Source organism: Hippocampus guttulatus, chromosome 8 (assembly GCF_054856545.1).
Source record: "Hippocampus guttulatus isolate MCC_2025c chromosome 8, RoL_Hgut_1.0, whole genome shotgun sequence".
NCBI classification, from domain to species: domain Eukaryota; kingdom Metazoa; phylum Chordata; class Actinopteri; order Syngnathiformes; family Syngnathidae; genus Hippocampus; species Hippocampus guttulatus.
In genome coordinates this window covers 19,807,754-19,832,892 of record NC_141268.1, presented here as the reverse complement: position 1 = coordinate 19,832,892, position 25,139 = coordinate 19,807,754, and the positions used below count along the sequence as shown (strand labels likewise).

Sequence of the window (25,139 nt, the reverse complement as noted above, 5' to 3'; positions counted from 1 at the left end):
TGCACACACGCACATAAGGAGACAGAGACACACTAACACAGTCACAGTCACACACAGACACAGTATCACGGACACACGTATGATACACACAAGCACAACGACACACAGACAGACAGAGTGACAGACAAACACGCACATACACACACCAGTTATACACTTACACACACACAGTAGAAGTGAAACACACAGCTTGTGGATGTTTGCTGAGGCGTTCCTCCTCTTCGCTGGCCCGCGGCAGGAAGAACTGCATCCTGGCAGACGAGATGGGCCTGGGCAAGACCATCCAGTCCATCACCTTCCTGTACGAGATGTTCAGCATGGGCATCCGGGGGCCCTTCTTGATCATCGCGCCCCTCTCCACCATCACCAACTGGGAGCGCGAGTTCCGCACGTGGACGCGCATGAATGTCATCGTATACCACGGCTCGCAGATCAGCCGCCAGATGATCCTGCAGTATGAGATGTTCCATCGCGATGCTCAGGTCTCGCCCTTCTTCAAACATAATTACAAAGGGGGTGTGTCCTGCTTGGTTTCACATTTATATGTCTACTCCTCTCTCAGCTCATCAGTAAGACACACTAATCGTTTTATGCAGAAGATTAAAAAAAAAATATATATACTGTATATATATTTGACTGAGCACTGTTGTAAAAACAAAGACGCTCATCAACATGAGCATGAAGCGAATCCGCTTGTTTTTCTCCCGGCAGGGCAACACGGCACCAAGTGTGCTGAAGTTCCACGGGCTGATCACCACCTTCGAGATGGTAATGGCCGACTGCCCCGAGCTGAAGAAGCTGCATTGGCGCTGCGTGGTCATCGACGAGGCGCACCGCCTGAAGAACAGGAACTGCAAGCTGCTGGAGGGACTCAAACTCATGAACTTGGTTAGTCCAAAGTTACTGGTTACTCGAATGAAGTCTTCAAATGCTAAAGTTGTTGTTCACCAGCGTTTCAGTAATTGGTCGGTCTGAAATGGGTTTAAAAGCATCACGATATTGAAAGATTTATCGAAAAGTGGAAGTCCTGGACTTGAGACTGAGTTGCGACTTGTGTGTTACTTCCTTCCTGTTGGTCCCATGTTCTGGCTGCTTGGGGTAGGAGCACAAGGTTCTGCTGACGGGAACGCCGTTGCAGAACTCGGTGGAGGAGTTGTTCAGCCTGCTCAACTTCCTGGAGCCGCTGCAGTTCCCCTCGGAGAGCGCCTTCCTTGATGAGTTTGGTGACCTGAAAACCGAGGAGCAGGTACGGCCTTTTATGTCTTTCACTGTTCGCCCAATCAAAATGGATCTTTAGCGTCTATAGCCATCATTGGCACGGAATGTGATAACCGTCTACGATTATGGGGAAAAAAAGTATTTATATAAAATTCTCACGCATGTGATCCTTGTATCTTAATCTTACTTTCTTTCCCTCCCAGGTGAAGAAGCTTCAGGCCATCTTGAAGCCCATGATGCTAAGGAGGCTGAAGGACGACGTGGAGAAGAACCTGGCCCCCAAAGAGGAGACCATCATTGAAGTACTACTTTCTTCTCTCGCTTTCTTTGTCCCCTCCCCCTCCCACTCCAAGAGGTTACAAATTGCCCACGTTTGCCTCCGTCCTATTGCAGGTGGAGCTGACCAACATGCAGAAGAAGTACTACAGGGCCATCCTGGAGAAGAATTTCTCCTTCCTGTCCAAAGGAGCCAATCAGCACAACATGCCCAACCTCATTAACACCATGATGGAGCTGCGCAAGTGCTGCAACCATCCTTACCTGATCACCGGTGAGGCCCAAAGTCTCGATGTGACGTACCTCTGTTTATCCTTTAGCAGCTGTCTCGCCTTCAAAGATGGCAAAAGATCACGTTATGCAAATGAAAAGAAGACCCGCTTGCGCAATATATATATATGTGTGTGTGTGTCTGTGTGTGTATGTGTGTATGCATGCTAACATATAGTTGGAAAAGCCATAGACGGCTAGCGGAAATTAGCATAAAGGTCTCTGTGACTTTGCTGTCGTGATAGGTGCCGAGGAGAAGATCGTGGAGAGCTTCCGCAAGAGTCATGGGGTGGACACGTGCGACCTGCAGCTGCAGGCCATGATCCAGGCGGCGGGCAAGCTGGTGCTCATTGACAAGCTGCTGCCCAAACTGCTGAGCGGCGGACATAAAGTCCTGGTCTTCTCCCAAATGGTCCGCTGCCTCGACATCCTCGAGGACTACCTCATACAGAGGCGGTGAGTGCGCATGTGCTGCAACCTCATCTTAGCGCGAAGACACTTCCTTACCGGTTACAGTCCTTGGGTGATCCAATACAATTTCTTGTTTGCCGTTGTTTGCTCTAATTCACTTACTGACAGATTACAGTCATTGGTCGCTGTAATACACTTATTAACAGGTTAGTAAGTGTACTCAACAGTCATTGGTCGTTCTATTATCTTAACTAACTGGTTGAATTTGTTGGTTGCTCCAATAAACATACGATAAGTCATTGGTCAATGTATAACACTTAACAATCGGGATCTTTACATTATGGGCAGTGTAATGCACTTAGTATCAGGTTCCAGTCATTGGTTGGTCTGATTCACTTACAAGCAAGCTCAAGTTCTTGGGTGGTCTCATAAAAGTATGTCCCATGCAATTATAAGAAGGTAGTTAGTTGTTGGTCTTTCCCGTCCACTTTTTAACAAAACTTAATGTGTGTGTGCGCGTGTGTGTGTGTTTGTTTGTTTGTGCGTGTACCTGTCCTCAGCTACACGTACGAGCGCATCGACGGGCGCGTCCGCGGGAACCTGCGTCAGGCGGCCATCGACCGCTTCTGCAAGCCGGACTCGGACCGCTTTGTCTTCCTGCTGTGCACGAGGGCGGGCGGTCTGGGCATCAACCTGACGGCTGCGGACACCTGCATCATCTTCGACTCGGACTGGAACCCGCAGAATGACCTACAGGTAGCCGCGCGACCGACTTTCCTCAAGAAATTCAAAGCAGGCCTTTTGAAAATGTTGTCCCTGCCCGCCAGGCTCAGGCGCGCTGCCACCGCATCGGCCAGAGCAAGGCCGTCAAAGTGTACCGCCTCATTACCAGGAACTCGTATGAGCGGGAGATGTTCGACAAGGCCAGCCTCAAGCTGGGCCTTGACAAGGCCGTCCTCCAGGACATCAACCGCAAGGGCGGCCTCAATGGGGTGAGAGGCGCGGCTGGCGCATTACAGGAAACATAACAATTATTTTGATTGATATGGAAATTACGATTTAATAAAACCATCATTCATTGATTTCAAAACTTTGTTTGAGACTTGACATGGACCTGATCGGATTGGCAGATCTTTTGCATTTTATTTGTGGTTTTTGCGGGCCTGTGACGGTTTTGGGTGGCGGTGCAGGTGCAGCAGCTGTCCAAGCTGGAGCTGGAGGACTTGCTGAAGAAAGGCGCCTATGGCGCTCTGATGGACGAAGAGGACGAAGGCTCCAAGTTCTGCGAGGAAGACATTGACCAGATCCTGCAGAGACGCACACAGACCATCACCATCCAGACTGAGGGCAAAGGGTCCACATTTGCCAAGGTAGGCGGCGACCACAACACCACCTTCAAATCTTTGGCTGTTCTGATACAGTCAATACACTTCTTAACGGCTTTGAGTCATTGGTCGGTCCAGGATTTAGATATTGGCCAATTTTATGCAGTCCCTTGGAGTTTTTGGTCGGTCTAATACAGTTAGTTATAGGCCACCGTTATTGGTCTGTCCCATACACTTGTTACCAGGTCCGGCTTATTGTTTGTTCTAGATTTGAAGTCGTTGGTCAGTTTAATACTATCCCTAAGAGATATTGGTCTATCTAGTACACTTATTAACATGTTCAGTTTATTTCCTGGTTTACGATGTTGTTATTGGCCAGTCTTTTTATCGCTGACCATAGCTGTATCGCCGTAGGCGTCGCTGTTTGTATTCCAACAAGTACAGTAGGAGACAGAGCAGTGTCATCCCCCTATCCATCAATTTTCTGAACCACTTGGTTAGCTTTTAGCTTGGCTGTAGCTCGACTTGGCTGGCCCACTTCTGTTTACGTTGCATCTGCCGCCAACCAGGTCTGACAACGGTCCAAAGAGATCACGCTCATCGGTTCATCTGTGTATGCGGTCCCTCAGTAATGTTCTTGAGAAAAGGTTAAAAATATGGAAATTCTGACAATTTGTTCTGGAAGGGAATTTCAATAGGTTGGCAGCTCTGTAGACCCTAGCAGGTGCCACTGACTGTATCGTTTGATCTAGGTCTGAGTTATTGCTCAGTCAAATACAGTAAATGACGTGTAGAACTTTTTTCTGTGTCTTGTGCTTTTTTTTTTTTTTTTTTTCCTCCCCCAGGCCAGCTTTATCTCCTCGGGTAACCGCACTGACATATCTCTGGATGACCCCAACTTCTGGCAGAAATGGGCCAAGATCGCCGAAGTGGAGATTGACTCCAAATCGGAGAAGGTACGAAAACGACGACCAGGCTGAGTTCCGTCCATCCGTGCTAAGCGTGTTCTTTCTGCTACTACATGGCGGCCGTGCGTGCAGGAGTCGCTGGTGATCGACACGCCCCGTGTTCGGAAGCAGACGCGACACTACAACTCCTTCGAGGACGATGAGCTGATGGAGTTCTCGGAGCTGGACAGCGACTCGGAGGAGAAGCCGTGCCGCACCCGACGCCTGGGAGAGCGCACTCGCCGCTACCTGCGCGCCGAGTGCTTCCGCGTGGAGAAGAACCTGCTCATCTTTGGGTACAATTAAATCTTTATCTGTTAGGGCTGCACTTAGGCATGGGCCTATTGCTCGTTTGATGCTATACCGTGACAAGATTGAGTTGAGTAGTTTATTCACGGAGGCGGAAGGGTCCGGGAGAAATCATGATGATCAAGTAGAAGTAATACATTTTGCTGTAAGAAAAAGGAATGTATTGAAGATTGCTGAGTCTTTGATCTTGGCGGTGCGTCCAGGTGGGGCCGCTGGAAGGACATCCTCAACCATGGTCGCTTCAAGTGGCACCTGACCGAGAGAGACATGGAGGCCATTTGCAGGTCAGCCACAGACTTGACATCACTGATGGATGGATGATAAACAGATAGGAATAGTGATATGGGTGGGTGGATACTTGGACAGATCAATTGACGTTCACTGTGTGATTTCTGGGCGGTGGGGGGATGTGACTTTTTATGCCAGTGGATTGTTGAAGAACAAATGTTGTTTATAGGGGGTTCCTGGATGGATTTGAGTGGGCTTTTGGATAGCTAATCATTGGACGGATGAATGTGGATAGATGATGAACGAGGTAAAAAGAATAAACCGACTGATGTTGTTGATCGGTGGAAGAAGAGATGACGAGTGAATGGACCGATGTTTGGGTGGATGGATACATGGTTGAATTATACAAGAAAGAATGAATAAACCAGTGACTCCATGAATGCATGATGGTTGCTGATGAGTGGTTTATGAGTGGATGATGAACGGATGATGACGAATGAGTAAATGCAGCTGACTGCATGTTTGGCTTTTCAGCGGATTATTAATGTGTGGTTCATGAATGGGTGAATCATTTATATGTTTGATGAATGGTCAATCAAAATTAAATTGGCAATATTTTATGAGAGCATCATGCATTTTTTCCTTCAGGGCTTTGCTGGTTTATTGCCTGAAGCACTACAAAGGTGACGATAAGATCAAGAGCTTCATCTGGGACCTGATCTCCCCCAGTAAGGAGGGCCAGGACCAGGACCAGGAGCTGCTCAATCACTCCGGTTGGTACCTCAGCCTTTTTAAACGCTGTCTGTTTCCATCAAACACACCTTTGATTTACCCCCACCGTGTGTCTGTACCGCAGGTCTGTCCGCTCCGGTTCCTCGCGGACGCAAGGGCAACAAAATCAAGAGTCCGTTGAGTGTTCCTGAGCTGAAGAATGCCGACTGGCTGGCCCACTGCAACCCTGAAGTCGTTCTGCAGGACGACAGCTACAAGAAACACCTGAAACAACACTGCAACAAGTCAGCGAAGCCCTATCTTTTACTTTGTTGGCCATAAAAAAAAAAAAACTAGGAGAAAATTCACCCCTGAAGTGATTTTTATTCAGCATTGTAAAATTTGGTAGACAGGTGTGTGATGACATGACAGTTTGTGGTCACGAATGAATTAGGCTTGTGTGCTAGCTAATAAGGAGCCTCATGTGAATTTGGTTTGTTTTGTTGAATAATTTAACTGCTGTGGTTCATGTAAAGTGGGTTCATGAGTGTGTGCATGCTAGATGCACGGTGTTGATGCTTCATGATCCTCTCCTTTTTTCGTACTTTTCCACCAGCTTATAGCATCACTTAGTTTCACCTTTTGTGGCTGGATCGGCGGCATTTGCTGCATTGAGCTCTCCTCACCTTGAATTGTATTTGTGTGTTGGCGTAGGGTTCTGTTGAGGGTGAGAATGTTGTACTACCTGAAGGTGGAGGTTCTGGGTGAAGCAGCCAATCAAGCTCTGGATGGCACGGCTGCCAGGTATGAGACACCACCTCAGTCCACATCAGCGGTACTCAATCATTTAACGGCCATCTCCGCGCCCTCAACACACACAGCCACACATTATTTAATGTTTTAATGTCAGAGCTCCATGCTAACATTAATATCCATCCTGTGACTCCAGCAAACTGGATGTGTCACTGCCCGACATCGACTACATCGAGATCCCGGCGTCGTGGTGGGACGCAGAGGCGGACAAGTCTCTGCTTGTAGGCGTCCACAAGCACGGTGAGCTCCCTGACATGATGTTTGATGCATGGAAAACGAAGACATTTTTTAAAAATCTGCACCTGAACAGGCTACGAGCGCTACAATGCCATGCGCGCCGACACCGACTTGTGCTTCCTGGAGAGGGTCGGCATGCCCGACGTCACCGCGCTCTCGGCTGAGCAGGGATTAGGAGAGGCGGCCGCCGATGTCACTGACAGGTACCGCCATGAGTCAACAAAAAGAAAGACGTGACTTTGACAATAATCACAAAAAAAACCAAAACAACAACAAAAATCAAAAAGAAAAGACAAAGATAGCCAGAACAAGGACTTCTGGCAATTAGTTAGATGCAGACAGACACAGTAGAGACATGACATAAGCAAGAACAAAAGAACAACAGCACTAAAAGACCACAAAAAGCAATAACAAAATACAACAATAGCAGTGGGGGGGGGGGCTCCAATTTTCAAGAATTGATTGGAACTAGGACTAACGTTCCTATTCTCCTGGAAACAACCAAAAGTGAGGCAGCATACAACTAAATGCTGGTTCAACTCCAACTTGGAGTTGAACCAGCCATCGCACAGACAGAGAACATCATTTTCCTCAAACCTCAAAACCTAGTGCATTCAAACATTCATGTCATGGTTTTCAATAAAAAAGCTCTCTAGTGAAAGAAAATTAGTGACATAAATTCAAATCCATAGGCTTGACATTAATACTCGTTAACAATAACCGGAATTAAAATCTTTGGACACATTCAGTCATTTTTATCTAAATCAATTCAAAAAACAAAAGACAACAAAAACCAGGAGACAGAGAGAAGAGACAACTAGAAGCAGTAGGAAAAGACAAGAATTAAAGTGTGTGTGTGTGCGTGTGTGTGTGTGTGTATTTTTGCAGTGTTGCAAAAGCGCAAGACGTCTGCGAGAACACAAACAGTAAAAGTGAAGGAGATGACCGAGACGACAACAGCAAGGTTTGTAGTGCGTACATCCTCCTCATCCTCTTCCTTGTACTCGTCCGCTCTGTGACCTGTGCTTGTTTGCACTCTTCATTCAGGGAGAAGAGAGCTGCTTGAGCACTGATGCATCCGACAAACCGGACAATGGCGCTGCGTCAGGTCAGTCGCCCCTTTCAAGCACGCCTTACCATGTGGAGCCTCTTTACGCACAGTGTACTCCATATTTGAAAAGGCCCAAGCTAAAAAAAAATAATAAATTAACAAAACAAAGCAATTTTGCATGAAAAGCACCAGCAGAAAAAAAAATGGAAAATTATGCTCCATTCAGGTTTGAAAGGCAGTTAAATGGAACAATTATGTACATTTTTGTGTAAATGGCACAGACAGGAAGATTTAAAAAAAACAATTTTGCAAGATTGGCATATGAATGGCACTTACAGGTCTCTGTGTGAAAGGCAATGGCAGCTACAAATCAACCCTTTTGCAAGATCTTGGAAAGGTGCTGTTCTGTGTGTGAAAGATAGACAGGCAGATACCTGTACAAACAGCAATTTTGCAGGATGCCTGTGTGAAAGGCACATGTAGATCCCCGTGTGAAAGGTACAGGAAAATAAAAAGCGAAACTTGCAAGATCTGTGTTGAAATCACTTGCAAATCTCTACCCGAAAGTCACAGGCTGATTAAAAAACAAAGACTGGCAAGCAGATTAAAATAACACTTTTGCAGAATTTCTTCGCATGAAAGGTGTAGGCAGGTGGGAAAAAAAAATCACCACTTTTACAGCTCTCCGCATGAAAGTCAGAGCAGCCTAACGGAGATGTTGTATACCTTTGACGCTCCGTAGACTCGCACGTGTCGGCGGCCGACTTGTGCGCCCAGGACGCCACGCTGGTGACAACCACGTTCGGTGCGGGGTCGGGAAGCGGCACGGGTGTGGCGGCCCTGCATGTGGTCCACGCACGTCCCCTTTGGCCCGCCGGCCCGGCACTGACGGCCCGCCTGCGCCGCCTCATCACCGCCTATCAGCGCTTCACGCTGCGCCGCGAGCCCCTTCTGCGCCCCGATTTCCTGCTTCACGACAGCCTGGCAGGTCTTGGAGTGGCGGGCGGTGGCGGGACAGCCGGTGCCCCTCTCGTGCACCATGTTGGGGGAGCGCTGGCCTGGCAGCTGGGCGAGGAGTTGAGGCGCTGCACCGCCAGCCATGCCGAATCGGACGCCGTTTTTCTGGAGTGGCAGAGAAGGTGAGAGGATGATTGACACATGACTTTGTCAATACTTTTGCAGATGTCAAAGTGAATGACTCATGCAGATAGAAATGCAGATCTCTGTATGAAGGGAACCGGCAGTTTTTTCCCCCTCTGGTCAATGTGTGTGAAAGGCATTCCAACAAGGTGTGTGGTGTTTGTCAGATGGAGCCGGCGCGAACAGATGGACTTCTACCGCACTGTGTCGTCCTTTGGCGTGGCCTTCGATCCTGAGAGGAAAGCCTTCGACTGGTCGCAGTTTCGTGTACTGGCGCGGCTAGAGAGGAAGACGGATGACAGCCTGGAAAGATACTTCAACTCCTTCGTTAGCATGTGCCGCGCCGCCTGCAAGCTGCCGCCCAGGAAGGAAGAAGGTGACCAATAGCTCCTGTCCTGCACATTTCATGACACCCCGACCGTAAATCTGAACCCAACAAAAAATACATACATTTATATATTTGAAATACAAGACGTGCCCTGGTCTTTGGTGGTCCTCTTCTCTGTCTGATGTTTTCATTTCATCTTCTCTGCCGCCCAGGTTTGACAGACACCGCCATTCCGGTGGAGCCTCTGACGGAAGAGCGAGCTGCTCGGACCTTGTACCGCATCGAGCTTCTCCGCAAGATCCGCGAGCAGGTGACTAAACGAATAACATCGCAAATCGGTAAGATACCAAGTGAGTTGTCCAACGCGGGCATCATCGTCGCCTTCAGGTCCTCCGCCACCCGCTGCTGTCGGCCCGCCTGCAGCTCTGCCGCCCGTCACTCTACCTCCCTGTGTGGTGGGAGTCGGGAAAGCACGACCGTGACCTCCTGGTGGGGGCAGCGAGACACGGCTTGAGTCGAACCGACTTCTATATACTCAACGACCCGCAGCTCAGCTTCCTTGAGGCCCACCGCAACTACGTGAGGGGACACCATGCCTCACATCTTCACAGGGTACGTCAGGGGTCTGTGCGATGGTTGACCCCCATTCAAATGTTAAAAACAATAACTAGATTTCAAACATGTTCTGGACCAAAATAGTAACAGAATCATCAAATGATAATCAGTTAATGGATGAACTAAGTCTGTTTAATCTGTTAGGAAAACGTTTATTTGCAGCTGTAGTATGAATAAGTTGTCATTGACGGAGATGAAGGAGTAGCTTCTTCAAAAGGGTAGTTGTGCAAACGAATAGCCCTTCCTTGGCATCAATCAGTAGCTGTCATTTTCAAAAAGAATTCACTTCCGCTCATGTGATTGTTTATCTGGGTTTATTTTGTCAATGCCAAATAAACAGTATTTGTTTAATAAAGTGTAATAGAGGAAAAAAATACAATAACTTTCAATGTTAATCCAGTTTTTATTTAATGATTAATTTATTCTTGAGTATGTATCACAAGGGGCCGCTGTATTAGTTTTTTGGGTCCCACATGTTGTGACCAAACCTTCAATCGATCTGGCCTTCTCAGCTGCCGCCCCCCCACTATTGCCTGTACGATGGCCCCCAACCTCCAGAATACCCCCAGCAGCCCTCCCAGCAGGTCGCACCTCCCTCGGCTCCCTCCTCTTCGTCCTCGTCCTCTTCCTCTTCTCACCTCCAAGCTCCACCTCCGCCCCCATTGGATGAAGCGACCTCTCCGGGCCTGGGAATGGTTTCCGCCGCTCGGGGAGACTTCCTGGACTGCCCCCCGCTGGAAGAGAGCCTAGCCGATCTGGACCCCATGTCTGCGGAGGCGCTGAATGGGGGCAAGGCCTCTAAGGACACCCTGAATGGCTTCCCTTTCAACTCGGCGGCTGGTGGTCAGAGCATGCTCAACTCGTATGGCCGACTGGGGGGTGCCGACCTCCGCTCTGAGCTGAGGAGCGACGTGCTGGTGGGTGAGCAGGGATCGTCTGAGGAGACCGGGCTGTTGCCGCCGTCCATGGAGCTGGATCAGCTGCAGGTACTCTCTTCCCTCACCACACATCACCCAACAAATGGAAAAACGTGACTCTTTCTTGTCACGTATGCCAGTACTGAACGTGCATTGTGTGCAGGCGCCCTGGGACAGCGCCGACCACTCCAGCCCCGCTCACCACATGTTCAACGAGTCCGACCCGATCCTGGGTCCGACTGGATTCCTGGAGGAAGAGGACGAGGAGGCTCCACGGGGCGACGGCGGCAGCGGGGACGGAACACTGGAGGAGTGTCTGGGTCTCCCTCCCTCGTCTTCGCCCTCTCACCCGTCGGCTGCAGACTCTGTGGAATCATCCAGCTTCATGCTCTTTAAGGTTTCTGCCGCTTACCAGGAGTTACACCGATACCAATATTCAGAAAACCGACATGTCAGTATTTGGTTATTATACACACAAAATAAACAAAATATTGGGTCAAAAATGTCCGGGTAGGAAGCATGGATGTTAATTTCCGAACCCAACATTGTCCAGCCATCTGTCCCACATAAATCCTATTTTTAAATGTAAAAAATTTGAAATAAAAAACGTTTATCTGATTCGTTGATTCATACAAAATAATAAATTATTGACAATAATTGTGAGTTGCAGTCCTAGTTTAGTGCTTATATTGTTGCAGAACAAAATATTCTGTGGGTCATGAAAGATCAGTCAAAATGCAATGAAATGGACTGCAGACAATGTGGGGAAGCCTGCTTTGAAATCGTTCGAATTGGTTCACAGATTAGCCACGGTCAGCAAATGGCGGTGGGAAAATCATGCTCCAATGGCAAAGCACGTGAGAACCTTTGATCATTTGTCTGGTTTTTGATCAGGACATTGGCGTGAGCGAAGAAGCCGGCGTGGACCAAAGTGACCTGGCGGCGAGCCCCCTGCCGCCCTACATTCCCCCACACCCTCCACTCTCTCCCCCCGATATCACAGGCCACCAGGAGGATGTCAAAAGTCAGAATGCGGGCGGAGGCGGAGACCGCTTCAAGTTTGACACCAAGGGTCAAGACGTGAGCATGGAAAAAGGCGGCATTCTACTTGAGGACCGATGTGATGCGCATGAAGGTATCGGCACACACAACTACACAATAGTATCATTCATGGCTACTACATCAAACGACAAGAGTCTTTCCAGGAAAGAAAAGAATGATGGAAATCTGCGGATATACAGTTCCTAAAACAGAATTATGATTTCTAAGCCTGGATTATAGTTTCAAGCAAGTCAAACAAAGTCAAGTCAAACAAATGTCAAACTCTTGTCAGAGTTTGACATTTAGGTGTCAAGCTTGTTTTTCTGATTTTTGTATCTGTGACTTGGCAGCTGTTCTTCCAGGTCTGCGTTTGCCTTTGGACTTGGCACACATTGGCGCCGGTGAGCCCCCGTCGTCAGCACTGAGGAGCCCGGAGGACGGCATGGAGGTCCCAAACCAGCTGTGTCCGGACCTCATGTGTCCCATGGAGGAGGTGGACAACTTAATGTTTGCGGAGGAAGAGGAGGAGGACGACGAGGAGCGGACCAGCGTGGCTGAGTTGATGGTCGAGGCTCCCGGAGAGCTTCTCCAAGGCGACGGACATCAGAACGAAGAGCCCGTTACTGACCGGATGGTGGACCAGTTCTGTCTTGTGGACGGCACCGCAGCGGACCGCCAAGACGAGCCAGTGGGCCTACCCTCGGAGGAGAAACCGGATCTCCGGATCAAGACCGAAGACAGGCACTCTGAGACTAGCTTCGTCAAGTCAGAAGATGTTGCCGCTGAATCGGATAAAGCTGATTGCAAATGTGAATCTGTTGAGACGGAGATCCGTCCCTTTAAACGGGAAATTCTCAGAACCACGGCCGAGGAAACCAAGCCAGACAGTCTGGACTTGAGTGGCGTCAAGATGGAGAGCGGGCGGGACTTTTTGGAGGCCAAGACGGAGCAGGTGGGCCTCACTGTGGATCTCAGTGGTCAGCCCAATGATGAGGACACATCCTCTTCGCCAGGTAAGCTACATATGCATAAGGATCTTTCAAAAGATACAGTCCACACAAGAACAAATTTTGCTTGTACAGTACTCTGTGTGCTCAAAATAAATTCGAGATACTTTCCTTTTTCTCTGAAACACTGATTAAGGTTAATTGTGCATTATCCATATTGATGTCAGAAAGGTATTTTTAAAAAGATTTTTAGTATAAAGTCTCATTTTGACTATCATCTGGGCTGGGAAAATGACCACTATGTGTCAGGGTTTAATCATGTGCTTGGGCTCTGCCAGCCACCTGCGTGCCCATTGCTGAGATGTTGATTCTGAGGTGTGTTCCAGTGGCGACTGTGGAGGACTATTCTGGAAGTCCCGGCTTCACGGCTCCCTTTTCCGTGTGTGAGCCTCCCGAAATCCACGATGCCCGAGAGCCCACCATTGCTCAGCTGCTCCAGGAGAAAGCGCTTTACTCCTACTCTGACTGGCCCAAGGTATTCAGCTCGCTTTATTGCTAACATTTGAAAATTACATTGCATTACACATCCAGTCGACAAACTATTTCTCTTAAAAACATTTATTACTCACAAGATTGGTTGCTCTCAATTACGAACTGCCACACTGTTGTGTGGTGTTCCACAGGGCTCCATTCTGGGGCCTCTGCGTTTCTCACTATATCTGCTCCCATTGGGTTCCATTTTCAGCAAACAACCTTCAAATTAGTGTTTCAAGAAGCCAGATTCCGCTTTAAAATGAGAGTTTGAGTTTGTGGTGCTATTTCACATTGGGTTAGTGTTTCAAGCTATGGCGTACGTTCCCAGAAGTTCTTTGTTTGGTCCCAGCAGGACCGCGTGATCATCAATCGTCTGGACAGTATCTGCCACGCCATCCTGAAGGGGAAATGGCCTTCGGCCAGCGACCAGTATGACTTGCCAGCCTCCGTCAGCGCCAACCACTTGGCCCAGCAACACCTCCAGCGGACCGCTTTCATCCCCGGTACCGCCTCCTGCACCTCCTCATCCTCCTCTTCTTCTTCCTCCTCGTGCTTGTCCTCCTCTGGCCAGGCCAGGATCCAGCAGGCCAATCCGGGCCTGGCCTTCCCCATCATTCCACCTCCTCTCACCAGGCTGCCCAAGGTGAGCTGAGGCCAAACAGCTTTTCTGCTTTACGTCCTGCCTTGTGAGTTTGTCTGTGTGTGTGTGTTTTGAGAATGTGTGCACGCGCGGGCACACAAGTCGAATTATTTTGTAAATTAATTGATGAATGGGCTTTTTCAAAAAACATGTTTTGATTTCCATACCTTTATTCAAAAACAGGACATTATTTCATATTGAGACTGAAGAAAATGGAACCAAACTAATTAATTAGGGTTCATTTCCTGGTTTGGTCTGTATCTTATGAAAAAAATGGCCAAAATGTTGATGATTTATTTTTCCCATAGCAAAAACTGAAACTGTGATTTATTAGCTATACATAACCAACCTGCTATCATGGAGGACCACAGAAATCTGAAAATATTTACTATTGAGAAGATGACATCCTGAGGATTTCCACAACTTTAAATTATAATAGGTCTCTAGACAGTTAATGGCTTATAACAAAAAATATTGAATGGATTAATTGGATAATCGATTAGTTGTTAATGAATCGTTTGTACTGGATCAAATTTTATGCCAGCGAGTGAAACGGGCCCTGGGGGCTGCCCTCAATCCAGTCGTGCCTAAAATGTTCTGCTTCAAACCAAACTGGCTGACTTCTTATGTGGGCCATTGCATCATGACTCTTTTTGTGGTTCCGCTCATAAAAGAATGTAACGTTTCCAAGTGGAACTGGCTTCAGAGGCAACATTTTGATGGCTGTGTGTACCGAATGTCATGGTGCTTGTCAGTGTTATTGTTTTGTGTTTTAACCAGCCCATTGTTCTTGTGTGTCTTGTCCACCCTGGCAGTATTCGGGGCGGGGCGGCGGCCGCGGGGCTTGGCGCCTCACTTCCCTCCCTCTCTTACAGGAGAGACTGGTGGCGCCCGCCTTCCTACCCGAACTCAAACGTGCCGCAGGACGGCGCTCCTTTGACTATGAAGCGGCGGCAGTGGCAGCCGCTAAGGCCTTAGCAGGGAAGGCGGTGACAGTGCCGTCCTCAGGCAGGACCCCCGGTGGGGACGCATCAGCCAACCAGCGGGCTGGTGCCCTGTTGATGAACGGTTGGCAGGAGGCGGCCATGGATCTCAGCAAATCGCTGGGCGACTCAGTCGCTTCTGGGTCAGGGGACGCTGCCCGCAAGCTTCCCCCGCCACCGCCCATTACGGCGCCCCTGGCGGGCTCTCCGGGAATGGACATGGCAGGAATCCTGCAGGCTGGACTCATCCACCCCGTGACTGGACAAATTGTTAATGGGAGTCTGAGGGGAGACGATTGCCTGAGGAGGAGACGGGGGCGAAGGAGAAACGTCGAGGCCCTCTACTCAGAATTCACCAAAGCTCAAGCCATGCACCTCCCTGACACGGCACAGGTAACTCAGTCTACACTTTGGGTGTTATACAAAACCATAAACCATCCTTCTGCAGTGGAGAGAAAAAGACTTTGAATGCAACCTGCAACATGTGCAACTCATTTGAAAACAAAAATCTTTTCGAGAGGGGAGATGAAAATTAAGATAACGCGATTGTTCAGCTGTTCTAGTAGGCTTTTCCTATTATTTTTGTAGTCTCATCTGACAGCACAAGCGGTGGTCCGCAAAGAGCTTCCGCAGCATCAGAGGGATGTCATTGTTCAAAGGTATCAGTCGGGGGAAGGGTACAAAAGAATTTCCAAGGCATTAAATATACCGTGGAACACGGTCAAGACGGTCATCATCAAGTGGAGAAAATTTGGCACAACAGTGACGTTACCGAGAACTGGACGTCCCTCCAATATTGAGGAAAAGACAAAAAAACTGGTCAAGGAGGCCGCCAGGAGTCCGACAGCAACAATGAAGGAGCTGCAGGAATTCCTGGCAAGTATTGGATGTTTAGTGCGTGTAACACACTCCCGCCTGCTGTATTCAGTAGATATAAAAAGTCCTAAGGCCCTTTGTTCAAATGCCAATTTGTTTTTTTTAAATTAAAAAACAAAAGCTAACTCTTTCCGCCGTTCATGTGACCTATAACCTTAGTTGGAATAACAAAGCTTTTCAACCACTGAGATTGTGTGGCTGCAAAAGTGCAAAAATGGGTGAATCTGGGGATGTGGCTGTGTTCACGGGCAGTCGGTAAACACCTTCCACCATTCAAACTTAAAGTACCTCCGATTAACCCCAAGCAGAGTTCAGATGTTTTAATAGGCTTCTCCAGACTTTTAAAAACATCTTTCTACCAGAAGCCTGACGTTTTTGTGCTAACACTGACTGCTTTTCGGAACTCTTCATCATTCCCAATCACTAAAACTTGGCATTTGACAGGGGTGTGTCGACTTTTTAAATCCACTCTATGCCTGGCTGTGTGTTGAGGCGGCAAGACGTACTGTCGGCATGATTCATCTTACAAACAACGCAAAACATCCGAGCTCGTCTACCCTTTGCAGGAACACGCATGCCATGGTCTGCTACAACCAAGGTTGAACTTTTTGATCGATTATCAGTCTGCTTTTATGGATAACGACATAAACTTGATGATATTTATGGTCTCTAAACGATTAAGGGTTATTCAAAAATAATTGGATATTCACTCAGTTGTTGATTAATTCATTATTTGTTGCACCTCTATTACTTTGAAATATAAGTGAGGGCGTTTAAGCCTGACTGTAACATCTGTGTTGACCCTAATTTGAAACCCTAATTTGTACCCTGCTGAGAGACTCTGAGGGTGTGCATATTTATGCATAAAGGTTTCCCCTTATACGATTACTTTCCTTTTTCAAATGAGTTGTACATTTCAAATCAAGTCACCAAATCTGGCATTTTAACTGGGGTGTTTAGACTTTTTATATCCACTGCACATCTACCTATATACATTGTTGTATCCATGAATGTGAAACATCTGTTCAGGGTGGCGTGGAGGCTCTGAGCCAGTCGTCGGTGTCGTCCTCCACGTCGTCACCGTCTCCCTCGTCCTCGGAACGTCCGGTGGCACCACCTACGCCCTCGTCCACGCCCACGTCGGCACCCACGCCGTCCCACCCAGAAGTGGCGGCCATGGAGCGGGAGGTGGCCGCCAGCAAAGGTTTGATGGAGTGGCTGCGGCATAAACCGGGATACAGCTTGGACCTACCTTTTGCTCACGTATGTTATTTTACACTTTTGGATTTTTCTAAAAACCTGTCGTCGCACACACAGTACAAGGACGCACTGTACCAGTCTGGAGTGCAACTTGAATTTTGCAACTATCTTCCGCATATGTAGAAAGTTGTACACCGGCTAGCCGTAAAGTGAAGTGGGAGGACTCGGATCAATTTGCCAGGAGTAGAATTTAAAATAACAAAAAACGCTTTTTAATTAGGCATTTATTGATGTTGGAGTCTTTGTCGAAGAAAATAATAATAAGAAAAAAAAAATGAAGCACCTAACACAGTGGTAATCATAATAAAGATCTGAGATTGAAATTTAATTACCAGGATAATAATCCAGAATATTATTGTATCAAACGAATGCCTGAAAAAAGGACATTTTAGTGGCTCCAACAAAAATAATAAAACAAATAACAATAGTTCTGATTAATAGACATGAAACTAAATCCCTGGCATTGAATAAGTTTAAGTCGGTAAAAAACAATGAATAAAGAAAAAAAACAAGCATCCATGGTAAAGCTGAACCCTGAAGTCACTCTTGAAATTTTTTTTCTTTTGCCTTTGTCAGGTTGGCGCGGGGGTCTTGCACGGTTTGGTGGAGCGGCCCAAGCAGCGGCGCCATCGCTGCAAAGATCCCACGAAGCTGGACGTCAACTCCTTGACAGGAGAGGAGCGCGTGCCCGTCGTGCACCGCGGCACGGGACGCCGGGTACGTCCGCGCCGCTTATCCTTTTTTTGGGGCCAGTGCCATAATGGAGTGGTTAGCATGATGGCTGCCCCAGACGTGGGAGGGTCAGCTCAAATCCAGGCTCCTTGTTGGTTTAAATCTGCCTTGACATGGACTGGCGACCACTCAATTTGTTGTCCGCTTTTTCTCCCAACTGTTGTTCTATCACCTTGCAGCTGGGTGGTGCTATGGCTCCAGCCATCAAGGAGCTGTCCCGCTGGTTGGACGCCAACTCGGAGTATTTTGTGGCTCCAGACTGGGCGGACGTGGTCAAACATTCGGTGAGTGGCAAACACGGTTCAGGTCCAGCCTGCGGGCACCCGTACCGATCCCATCTGACCATTTTGTGTCCCCGTAGGGATTCCTCCCGGAGGGAAAGTTCTCCCGCATCCTGACGGAACCAGTCAACAGAGACCCTTCGTCGCGCCGCCGCGGGCGCCGCCCTCGCAGCGAGATGCCCAAGCCCCTCTTGTCGGACGCCTCGGGCCTCCCGGCGCCCATCTTCATGAACGGCGCCCTGATGGGCGGCGTCGATTCCATGGTGGCCATGCAGAACCTGCGCGGCGGAATGCCCGGCATCCCCATCTCCGGCATCATGGCGGCGGGTTTCCCTCACGTTTTCCCGGCGGGCGTCGGTGGGACGTCGGCAGAGGACGGCAAGAATGGCTTGAGTATGTTACCCATGATGCTGCACGGCATGCCGCCACCCCCCCACGGGGCCGCCGTCCAGCAGCACGCCCTCTTCAGCGTCATGCCTCTACATACTGCCTCCTCCGCCTCGTCGTCCTCTGCCTCTAACGTCACCACCACCGTTAGTGCGTCGGAGGCGGGCGGCGGCACGTCGGACGCGCCGGCCGAGGCTGCTGCTGCGCCTTCCGGAGGCCAGAATAAGTCTGACCCGCATCCCGGCGGGCATCTGACGTTCAACCCCTTCCTGATACCCGGCATGTCACACGGCCTCCTCTACCCGCATATGTTTCTGCCGCACGGTGGAATCATGGCGCTACCCGCCGTGCCGCCCGGCGCCTCTGCTGATGACGGCTCCCCGGGGAGCCCCAAGAGGAGGCGGCGGCGAGAGCGGGACGAGTCCGAGCGGGCGCCCCAGTGCCAGGAGCCAGATTCGCACAAGGAGCCGGAGCCACGCCAGGAGTCAGAAACCGAATGCCGTCAGGAGTCGGAACATTCTGAGGACCTGGACTGGCGCAAGGAGCTGCAAGAGGGGCTGGAACGGGAGCCGGAGCACTGCAAAGAGTCGCAGCGGCGGCCAAGCCAGCAGGAGGCCAAGCAGAGCCAAAGTACAGTGGACCCTTCGTTTTTGGTGCCCTCGCTGGCGTCCACACAGGAAGGGGACTGCCATCGGCAGCCTGCAGGGGCACCACCGGACCCACAAAGAGTCGGAAGACAACCGGAAAGACAGGAGCAGGACGTGTAAAGGTGCAGCAAGGAAACACTTGAGTGTAACGTTTGTGCCGTGTCTGTCCGTCTGTCAGCCGTTTGACTTGAATCCCTCTTCGTCTTCTGCTTCTGACAAGGATGATGACTTCACATGTTTGTATCGCAGGACCCCACCCCCCAAGCCCGCAGTGCAATCCCCCCCTCTGAGACATTTATTTCCTCTTTTCTGGTTTTGTTGTGTGCTAAGCTCCTGTGAAGTGTCCACATTCACATGGGCTCCCTGGGGCGCACACTTCACATTTCCACTTCATCTTTTCAATGTTACTACCCCTTGGAACAAAAGCAAAGCAGAGAACAATCATGATGCACATGTTGTTTTTAGATTTTTTTTTTAAAGCAATATTTCTTTTTGGACTGAGAGCATCATGAAGAGATGTATGCTTCTTAAAAATGCACACGCAGTCACTTTCTTACTGTCAAGTGTTAGAGCCACACTCAAAAGAAAAAAACCCTCCTGTACCAAAATGGAAAAAAAAAAACCCTACCCCCAAAAGAAAGCGAAAAAAAATATACACACACTATATGATGTGTTTTCACAAAATCAGGCGTATGTCGCGCTGACTCAAGGCTGCAAATGGTGAATTTTTCCAAAAAAAAAAGTGACTGAAAATTATTTTTTGTTTCTTCTGTCATATAAAAGATAAGCTTGTTTTGAAACTACGCTCAACCGTGGAGGACTGAAAGTACATTTCTAAAATTTACTAAGAAGCTTCGTGACGGAGTGGTCGCTCTAGCTGTGAGTGCCACGGGGCTGGCGGGGGGAGAGAGGGAGGGAGACAGAGGACAGCTTTGTGACTCGCCTTTGCCGAGCCAGGCAAGGAAAAACAAAGCGAAAGACGGACAGACGACCTTCATCGATTCGATGTTGCAATCGTTTAACCTCGCCGAATGTACGGTTTAAATTTTCAAATCTCCTTTGTAGTATTGGCTGAGCCGGCACACTACCGAGAGGGATTCCTTCGTGTTGAAAAAGTCACTACTTTGGCACCAGCTGCGAGCTATTAAGACCCACGTCAAGACAATTTTTAAGAATGAGGGTATTTTTCCTCCAGATGGCGTCCCAGTAGCTTGCAATAAATGGAAACAGGAAGTTTGTACCAATCCGCAGCTTTCCCCTGGAAATATGTCATGAGCTGCCATGCATAGAGTCCATAAAATGTATGTCATTAAAAAAATAAAAAAATAAATAAAATACAATTTATGTCATAAGAATCCCAAGAGTGTTTTCTTTCCATTCATAATTTTAAGTGTTCCGGATTTTGAAAACGTACTTTCTTCAAAATTTTACAAACTTCTCTTGGCAGGGTGCTTCAAATCATCATAAATAAATTAGCGATTTTGCTTCGATTTGCCTGAAACATGCATCATTTTATTCCTCAAGGTCTGCTCTCTCTCCCCATAAACCATCCACAAAATTTTCATTTTGGCACAGTTAAGCCTGGTTTTGTCAAAACACTAAAACATTTATTCAATCTCAATAAAACAACAAAAATAAAATGATGTTATCAAAAGATATATGTATGGAACCCCCCGCCACCACTATTTTTCTTTTAAATAAATTCGACCTTGTCATGACATTACCAAATTTAGAATTATTCAAAAACAAATGTTACTCACACAAGAAGGCTAAGTATTCCCTTGAATTTTTTTTTCTCCCAAAAACAACTTGTGAGATATTTTACAGAGTATTGAAATAGAAAAATGTTTTTAAAGTTTTCTTTTTTTTTTCTGAGTGGATCATTTAGGGATTTTTTGTTTTTTTTAAGGGAGACAGTGACACCAGCAATTGTTCAAGCCACAATCAAAATACAAAAGAATCACAATAATAAAGTTCTAAAAATGTTGGATTGCTTTAAGTTAAAAGCTAAAGTTGTGGCGGGAAGGTGCGAATAAAAGGCCAAAATGTGACTTTTCTTCTGAAAAAAACTACAATAAAAAAAATGAGTTGACATTTTTTTCCTCCCATAAAAGGGTGACTTGTCTCAAAATATACTCACTTTTTCTTTGACGTCTATTCATGTAATATGACCATTTTTTTTCTCCATAAAATTGGATGGGGAAAAACAACTTAAATCTTTCATTAATACACCTTTAACCTGTTGGGGACTCGACGTTATTCTTGGAAAAAAAAAGTAAAAATTTTTTCTTGAAAAAACAATTTTTTAAAGTACTTTAATTGGAAAGGACTTTAATCTTTTAATATTGTAACTTTAAATCTTCGAAGATGGCTCTTCTCACCTCTCACAAAGAAAAATCTGACATTTTGGGAGAAATACTCCCATTGTTGTCGTAGTATAGTCGTCGTTTTCTTTTGGAGTGTGTGGCTCTTTCGCTCACTTTATGTTTTTACACTTGGACCAGCAGGGAGCAGCAATACATTCAATAACACCCTGAGACATTATTGACACATGTATACATTTTCATTTGACAGGAACATGGAGGCCAATCCTCTTGTCACCAACGTGCTTAACTATCACACACATGGGTTCAGAGTGTGTGTGTGTGTTGAGTGTTTATCTGTTTATCTTTTTGTTAATTTTTTTTACTATATATACACATACATACAGTATATATATATATATATATATATATATATATATATATAGTTATGGTTTGAAAAGTTAGAACACGGGTGTCAAACTCAAGGCCCGCGGGCCAGATCTGTCCCGCCACAACATTTTATGTGGCCCGCGAAAGCAAATCAAGCATGTCAAGTTCCATGATGCTTGCTAAAGTCTGAACCAAAATTTCAAATTGTTCGTTATTCTTGACTTCTGATTGTAAAACTAGGTATTGATCAGTTTGTTGTGACACCCCTGAGTTTGAAGAAAAAAAAATACTGTACCCTCAAAATCCTCCAAATTTAATGTTGTCCATTTGTCTACTTAACAGGATCCAATTTTTGTAACAAAAATCTCTGGGGAGGAATTGCTTTGAAGGGACCCCTGCATTTGGCCAAAAAAACCACCTAAAATGCCTGCTTCTCATCAGAATGACAGACACCTTTTATGTTCCGCTGCAGGGCTTCTTGAAGCTGCTTTTTTTTCCTTCTTTTTTGTAGGTCTGCTCATGACTGACCTGTCGGCCAAATTTGATGTTGCTTGTTCAGTCAAACAGGCTTCGGCAGATCACTGGAAATGATCAACGGGACCTTAAAACGTGCACTTCAAATCACAATGACAAACTTCTTTTCTGGAATGGCTTGAGAATTTTTTGTGGGCCTACTCTGACACTACTAAATTCCATGTTGCAAGGTCAAACTGGCTTTGGGGGTGGAATTTCTGTCCCTTGAAATTGCCAAAAAGCCCTAAAAATAGCAGCTTCTAATCAAAATGGCTCCTTCCCGCTGATCAGCAAGTCCAAAACGTACTCCCCCAAAATTGAAAATTTGACACAATGTTAAATTTGGTTGACCTGCAAAGATCTCAGGGGCATTTTAGGTGGATCTGGAAATTTCACCCCTTAAGCCAAAACTACAAGCTGATTGTGAGTAGTGTATATATATATGTACATGTTATGTAAAGTGTACAGTAACCCTGCTTGATACTGAGCGCTACTGCGAATCCCGAAAAACCACAAGTCATTAACATTTCCTATAAGATGCCTCAAAATGGCACCAAAGCACTACTTTTCTGTTTCTAAATGACAATGCTCTCACTGAGTTCCATGGCATCAAGATGCTATGAGATGGCGCCAATGCACTACTTGTATATGCGAGGAGGCTAAGGCCCGTTTCAGAAAGAGCACAAAACAGCGAAAAGCAAAGTTTGGGAGTGGAAAATAGAGTACAGGGCAAAAAAAAAAAAAAAAAGTCAAACCTTTTGCAAAAGTGTATACACGCGTACTGTATGTATGTACACACGTGGTGCTGTATATTGCTTTTTTTTATTTTAATTATTATTCCTTTTGGCCTTCTGCTTGCATCTCATTGGCTGACTTGGTGTGTGTGTGTGCGTGTTGACAGGAAGTAGTGAACATCCAACAGGGTCACATTGTTTTTTTTTAAATGACATGTAAAACCCCCCATCATTTTTGCACAAAGTCCGTGCTGTCGTGTGTGGGAAGAAGACAAAAAAAAAACAAAAAACACAACCACTTGGTAGTTGTTGCCTCGCCACAACCTGTTGTGGCGCCATATAATTTATTATTATGGTTATTTTGATTATTATTACACTTTTTGCTTTGGCCAAATATTCTTTTGTCATATTAATCCAAGTAAAAGAAGATATAAAGAAAGACGTATTTCGCCTTTTTTGTTTGCTTGTGTGATGGCGACATTCAGCAAAACACAAAATGGCATTGGAGTGCCTGTCATAAAACAAAAACAAAAAATCTGATTTATGAGCTGCAGTGAACATTTGACATGATGGAGGGCAGAGAAGGATCTTATTTGAATTATGGCCTGAATACCTAATGAGGTGACCACATCCCGGCTCGATTACTGCAATGCCCTTTACTTTGGAGTCAGCTGGTCCTCCATTAAGCGCCTTCAGCTGGTCCAGAATGCCGCTGCTCACCTCTTGACTGGTACTCGTAAGAGGGAGCACATAACTCCTACTCTGGCATCCCTTCACTGTCTCCCCATACATTTTAGAGTTATTTTCAAGATCCTCTTATTTGTTTTCAAATCTCTAAATGACCTCGCGCCACCTTACCTCTCTGAGCTCATCCGCCCCTACACACCTGGCGCCTCAGGTCTGCGGACCAGACATTATTAGAAGTACCAAGAACTAAACTGAGGCTCAGAGGGTATCGAGCCTTTTCTGTTGCTGGTCCCTCTCTCTGGAATGACCTCCCACTGAACATTCGGCAAGCCTTCTCGCTGCCCATCTTCAAAACCCCTCCTCAAAACTCACTTGTATTCTTTGGCATTCGACTCAGCATGAGATTTGTTCTTGGTTTTACTGTTCGGTGCTTTCTACCGTCTTTATTACCGATTTGTTTTACTGTTTATTGTATATGTTAAATTGCTCCATGTACAGCACTTTGTATGCAGTGATGGCTGTTTGAAAGTGCTCTATAAATACAGTTGGGTTGAGTTGAGAGCTGGAGCAGAAATTGTGCAGATTTGTATTTTTTTTAAGCCTCCTCCTGAGGACCAGTCTGACTTTTTGCTCACTCAATTCATTCGTTTTTGTCTAATATTCTAATGACTTCTTTTATTTTTATTTTTATTTTTTCTATTCTTGTCAGATTATCCCTACTTTCATAAAGAATAGCATGTTTTAGAGATTTCAGTTTATTCACATGAACATTTGACCTGTTGAATTATGACCAATGTTTCTTCAATGATCCCCCCCGCCACCCCCAAGAAAAAAAGAAAAATTCAACATTACGTAAATTGGACAGTTTATGAAACAAGATGACGCCATTCTATAAATGTTGAGCCACAAGGGGGCGCTGGTGCGTTTACGTGAGCTGGCAAATTGGAAAGGTGTTTGATGGCGTTTGCGTGTGCGCTGATGGAAATGAGTCATTTTTCAAAATGTGCACTTTGATCTTTCATCCTCAGGCAAAAGTTGTTTTCAGGACTTAAAACATATTCTTGTTTGAACAGCGTCACATGATCCCTTCAACAATTCTGGTAAGAGAAAAAAAAGAACGCGTTGCAAATCCCTTTTGAATCCGCTCAAGCAGGGAAGCCCGAGCGTCCCGAGGCCTTCCTCAGCCTTCCCATCAGAATGGCCAACTTCCTATGACTTGGCCGTCATGGCTCCGCCACATACAGTGTGTGTGTGTGTGTGTGTGTGTGTGTGTGTGTGTGTGTGTGTATATATATATATATATTTTGTGGCTCTGCTCATGATTGTTCCCCAATTTCATTTTACAAAGTCAAACTAGGGAGGCTGAATTAAAAAAAAAAATTGGTTGA

The 25,139-nt window shown here is 46.7% G+C and overlaps 1 protein-coding gene across 7 annotated transcripts in view; it reads left to right on the top strand.

Moving 5' to 3' along the window:
* Positions 1–23,182, top strand: part of chd6 (chromodomain helicase DNA binding protein 6) — a 37,654-nt gene extending 14,472 nt beyond the window's left edge. For 2 of the 7 annotated variants that reach the window (XM_086117090.1, XM_086117089.1), the window contains 34 exons: positions 239–482; positions 712–888; positions 1,103–1,246; positions 1,422–1,520; positions 1,612–1,768; positions 2,010–2,220; positions 2,736–2,931; positions 3,003–3,167; positions 3,366–3,545; positions 4,346–4,456; positions 4,541–4,743; positions 4,960–5,040; positions 5,633–5,757; positions 5,841–6,000; positions 6,410–6,499; positions 6,645–6,748; positions 6,819–6,948; positions 7,634–7,709; positions 7,793–7,853; positions 8,539–8,935; positions 9,104–9,312; positions 9,477–9,574; positions 9,652–9,876; positions 10,392–10,865; positions 10,960–11,193; positions 11,691–11,931; positions 12,188–12,850; positions 13,171–13,319; positions 13,668–13,961; positions 14,774–15,334; positions 16,847–17,080; positions 17,654–17,794; positions 17,989–18,093; positions 18,171–23,182. In XM_086117090.1, the coding sequence (XP_085973216.1) occupies positions 239–482; positions 712–888; positions 1,103–1,246; positions 1,422–1,520; positions 1,612–1,768; positions 2,010–2,220; positions 2,736–2,931; positions 3,003–3,167; positions 3,366–3,545; positions 4,346–4,456; positions 4,541–4,743; positions 4,960–5,040; positions 5,633–5,757; positions 5,841–6,000; positions 6,410–6,499; positions 6,645–6,748; positions 6,819–6,948; positions 7,634–7,709; positions 7,793–7,853; positions 8,539–8,935; positions 9,104–9,312; positions 9,477–9,574; positions 9,652–9,876; positions 10,392–10,865; positions 10,960–11,193; positions 11,691–11,931; positions 12,188–12,850; positions 13,171–13,319; positions 13,668–13,961; positions 14,774–15,334; positions 16,847–17,080; positions 17,654–17,794; positions 17,989–18,093; positions 18,171–19,244 (7,813 nt within the window). In that variant the 3' untranslated portion in view covers positions 19,245–23,182. Of the gene's footprint in view, positions 1–238; positions 483–711; positions 889–1,102; positions 1,247–1,421; positions 1,521–1,611; positions 1,769–2,009; positions 2,221–2,735; positions 2,932–3,002; positions 3,168–3,365; positions 3,546–4,345; positions 4,457–4,540; positions 4,744–4,959; positions 5,041–5,632; positions 5,758–5,840; positions 6,001–6,409; positions 6,500–6,644; positions 6,749–6,818; positions 6,949–7,633; positions 7,710–7,792; positions 7,854–8,538; positions 8,936–9,103; positions 9,313–9,476; positions 9,575–9,651; positions 9,877–10,391; positions 10,866–10,959; positions 11,194–11,690; positions 11,932–12,187; positions 12,851–13,170; positions 13,320–13,667; positions 13,962–14,773; positions 15,335–15,529; positions 16,812–16,846; positions 17,081–17,653; positions 17,795–17,988; positions 18,094–18,170 lie in introns of those variants that run through there. The other 5 variants (XM_086117092.1, XM_086117093.1, XM_086117091.1 and 2 more) reach the window with 5 other exon arrangements.
* The last annotated feature ends 1,957 nt before the right edge of the window (positions 23,183–25,139 follow it).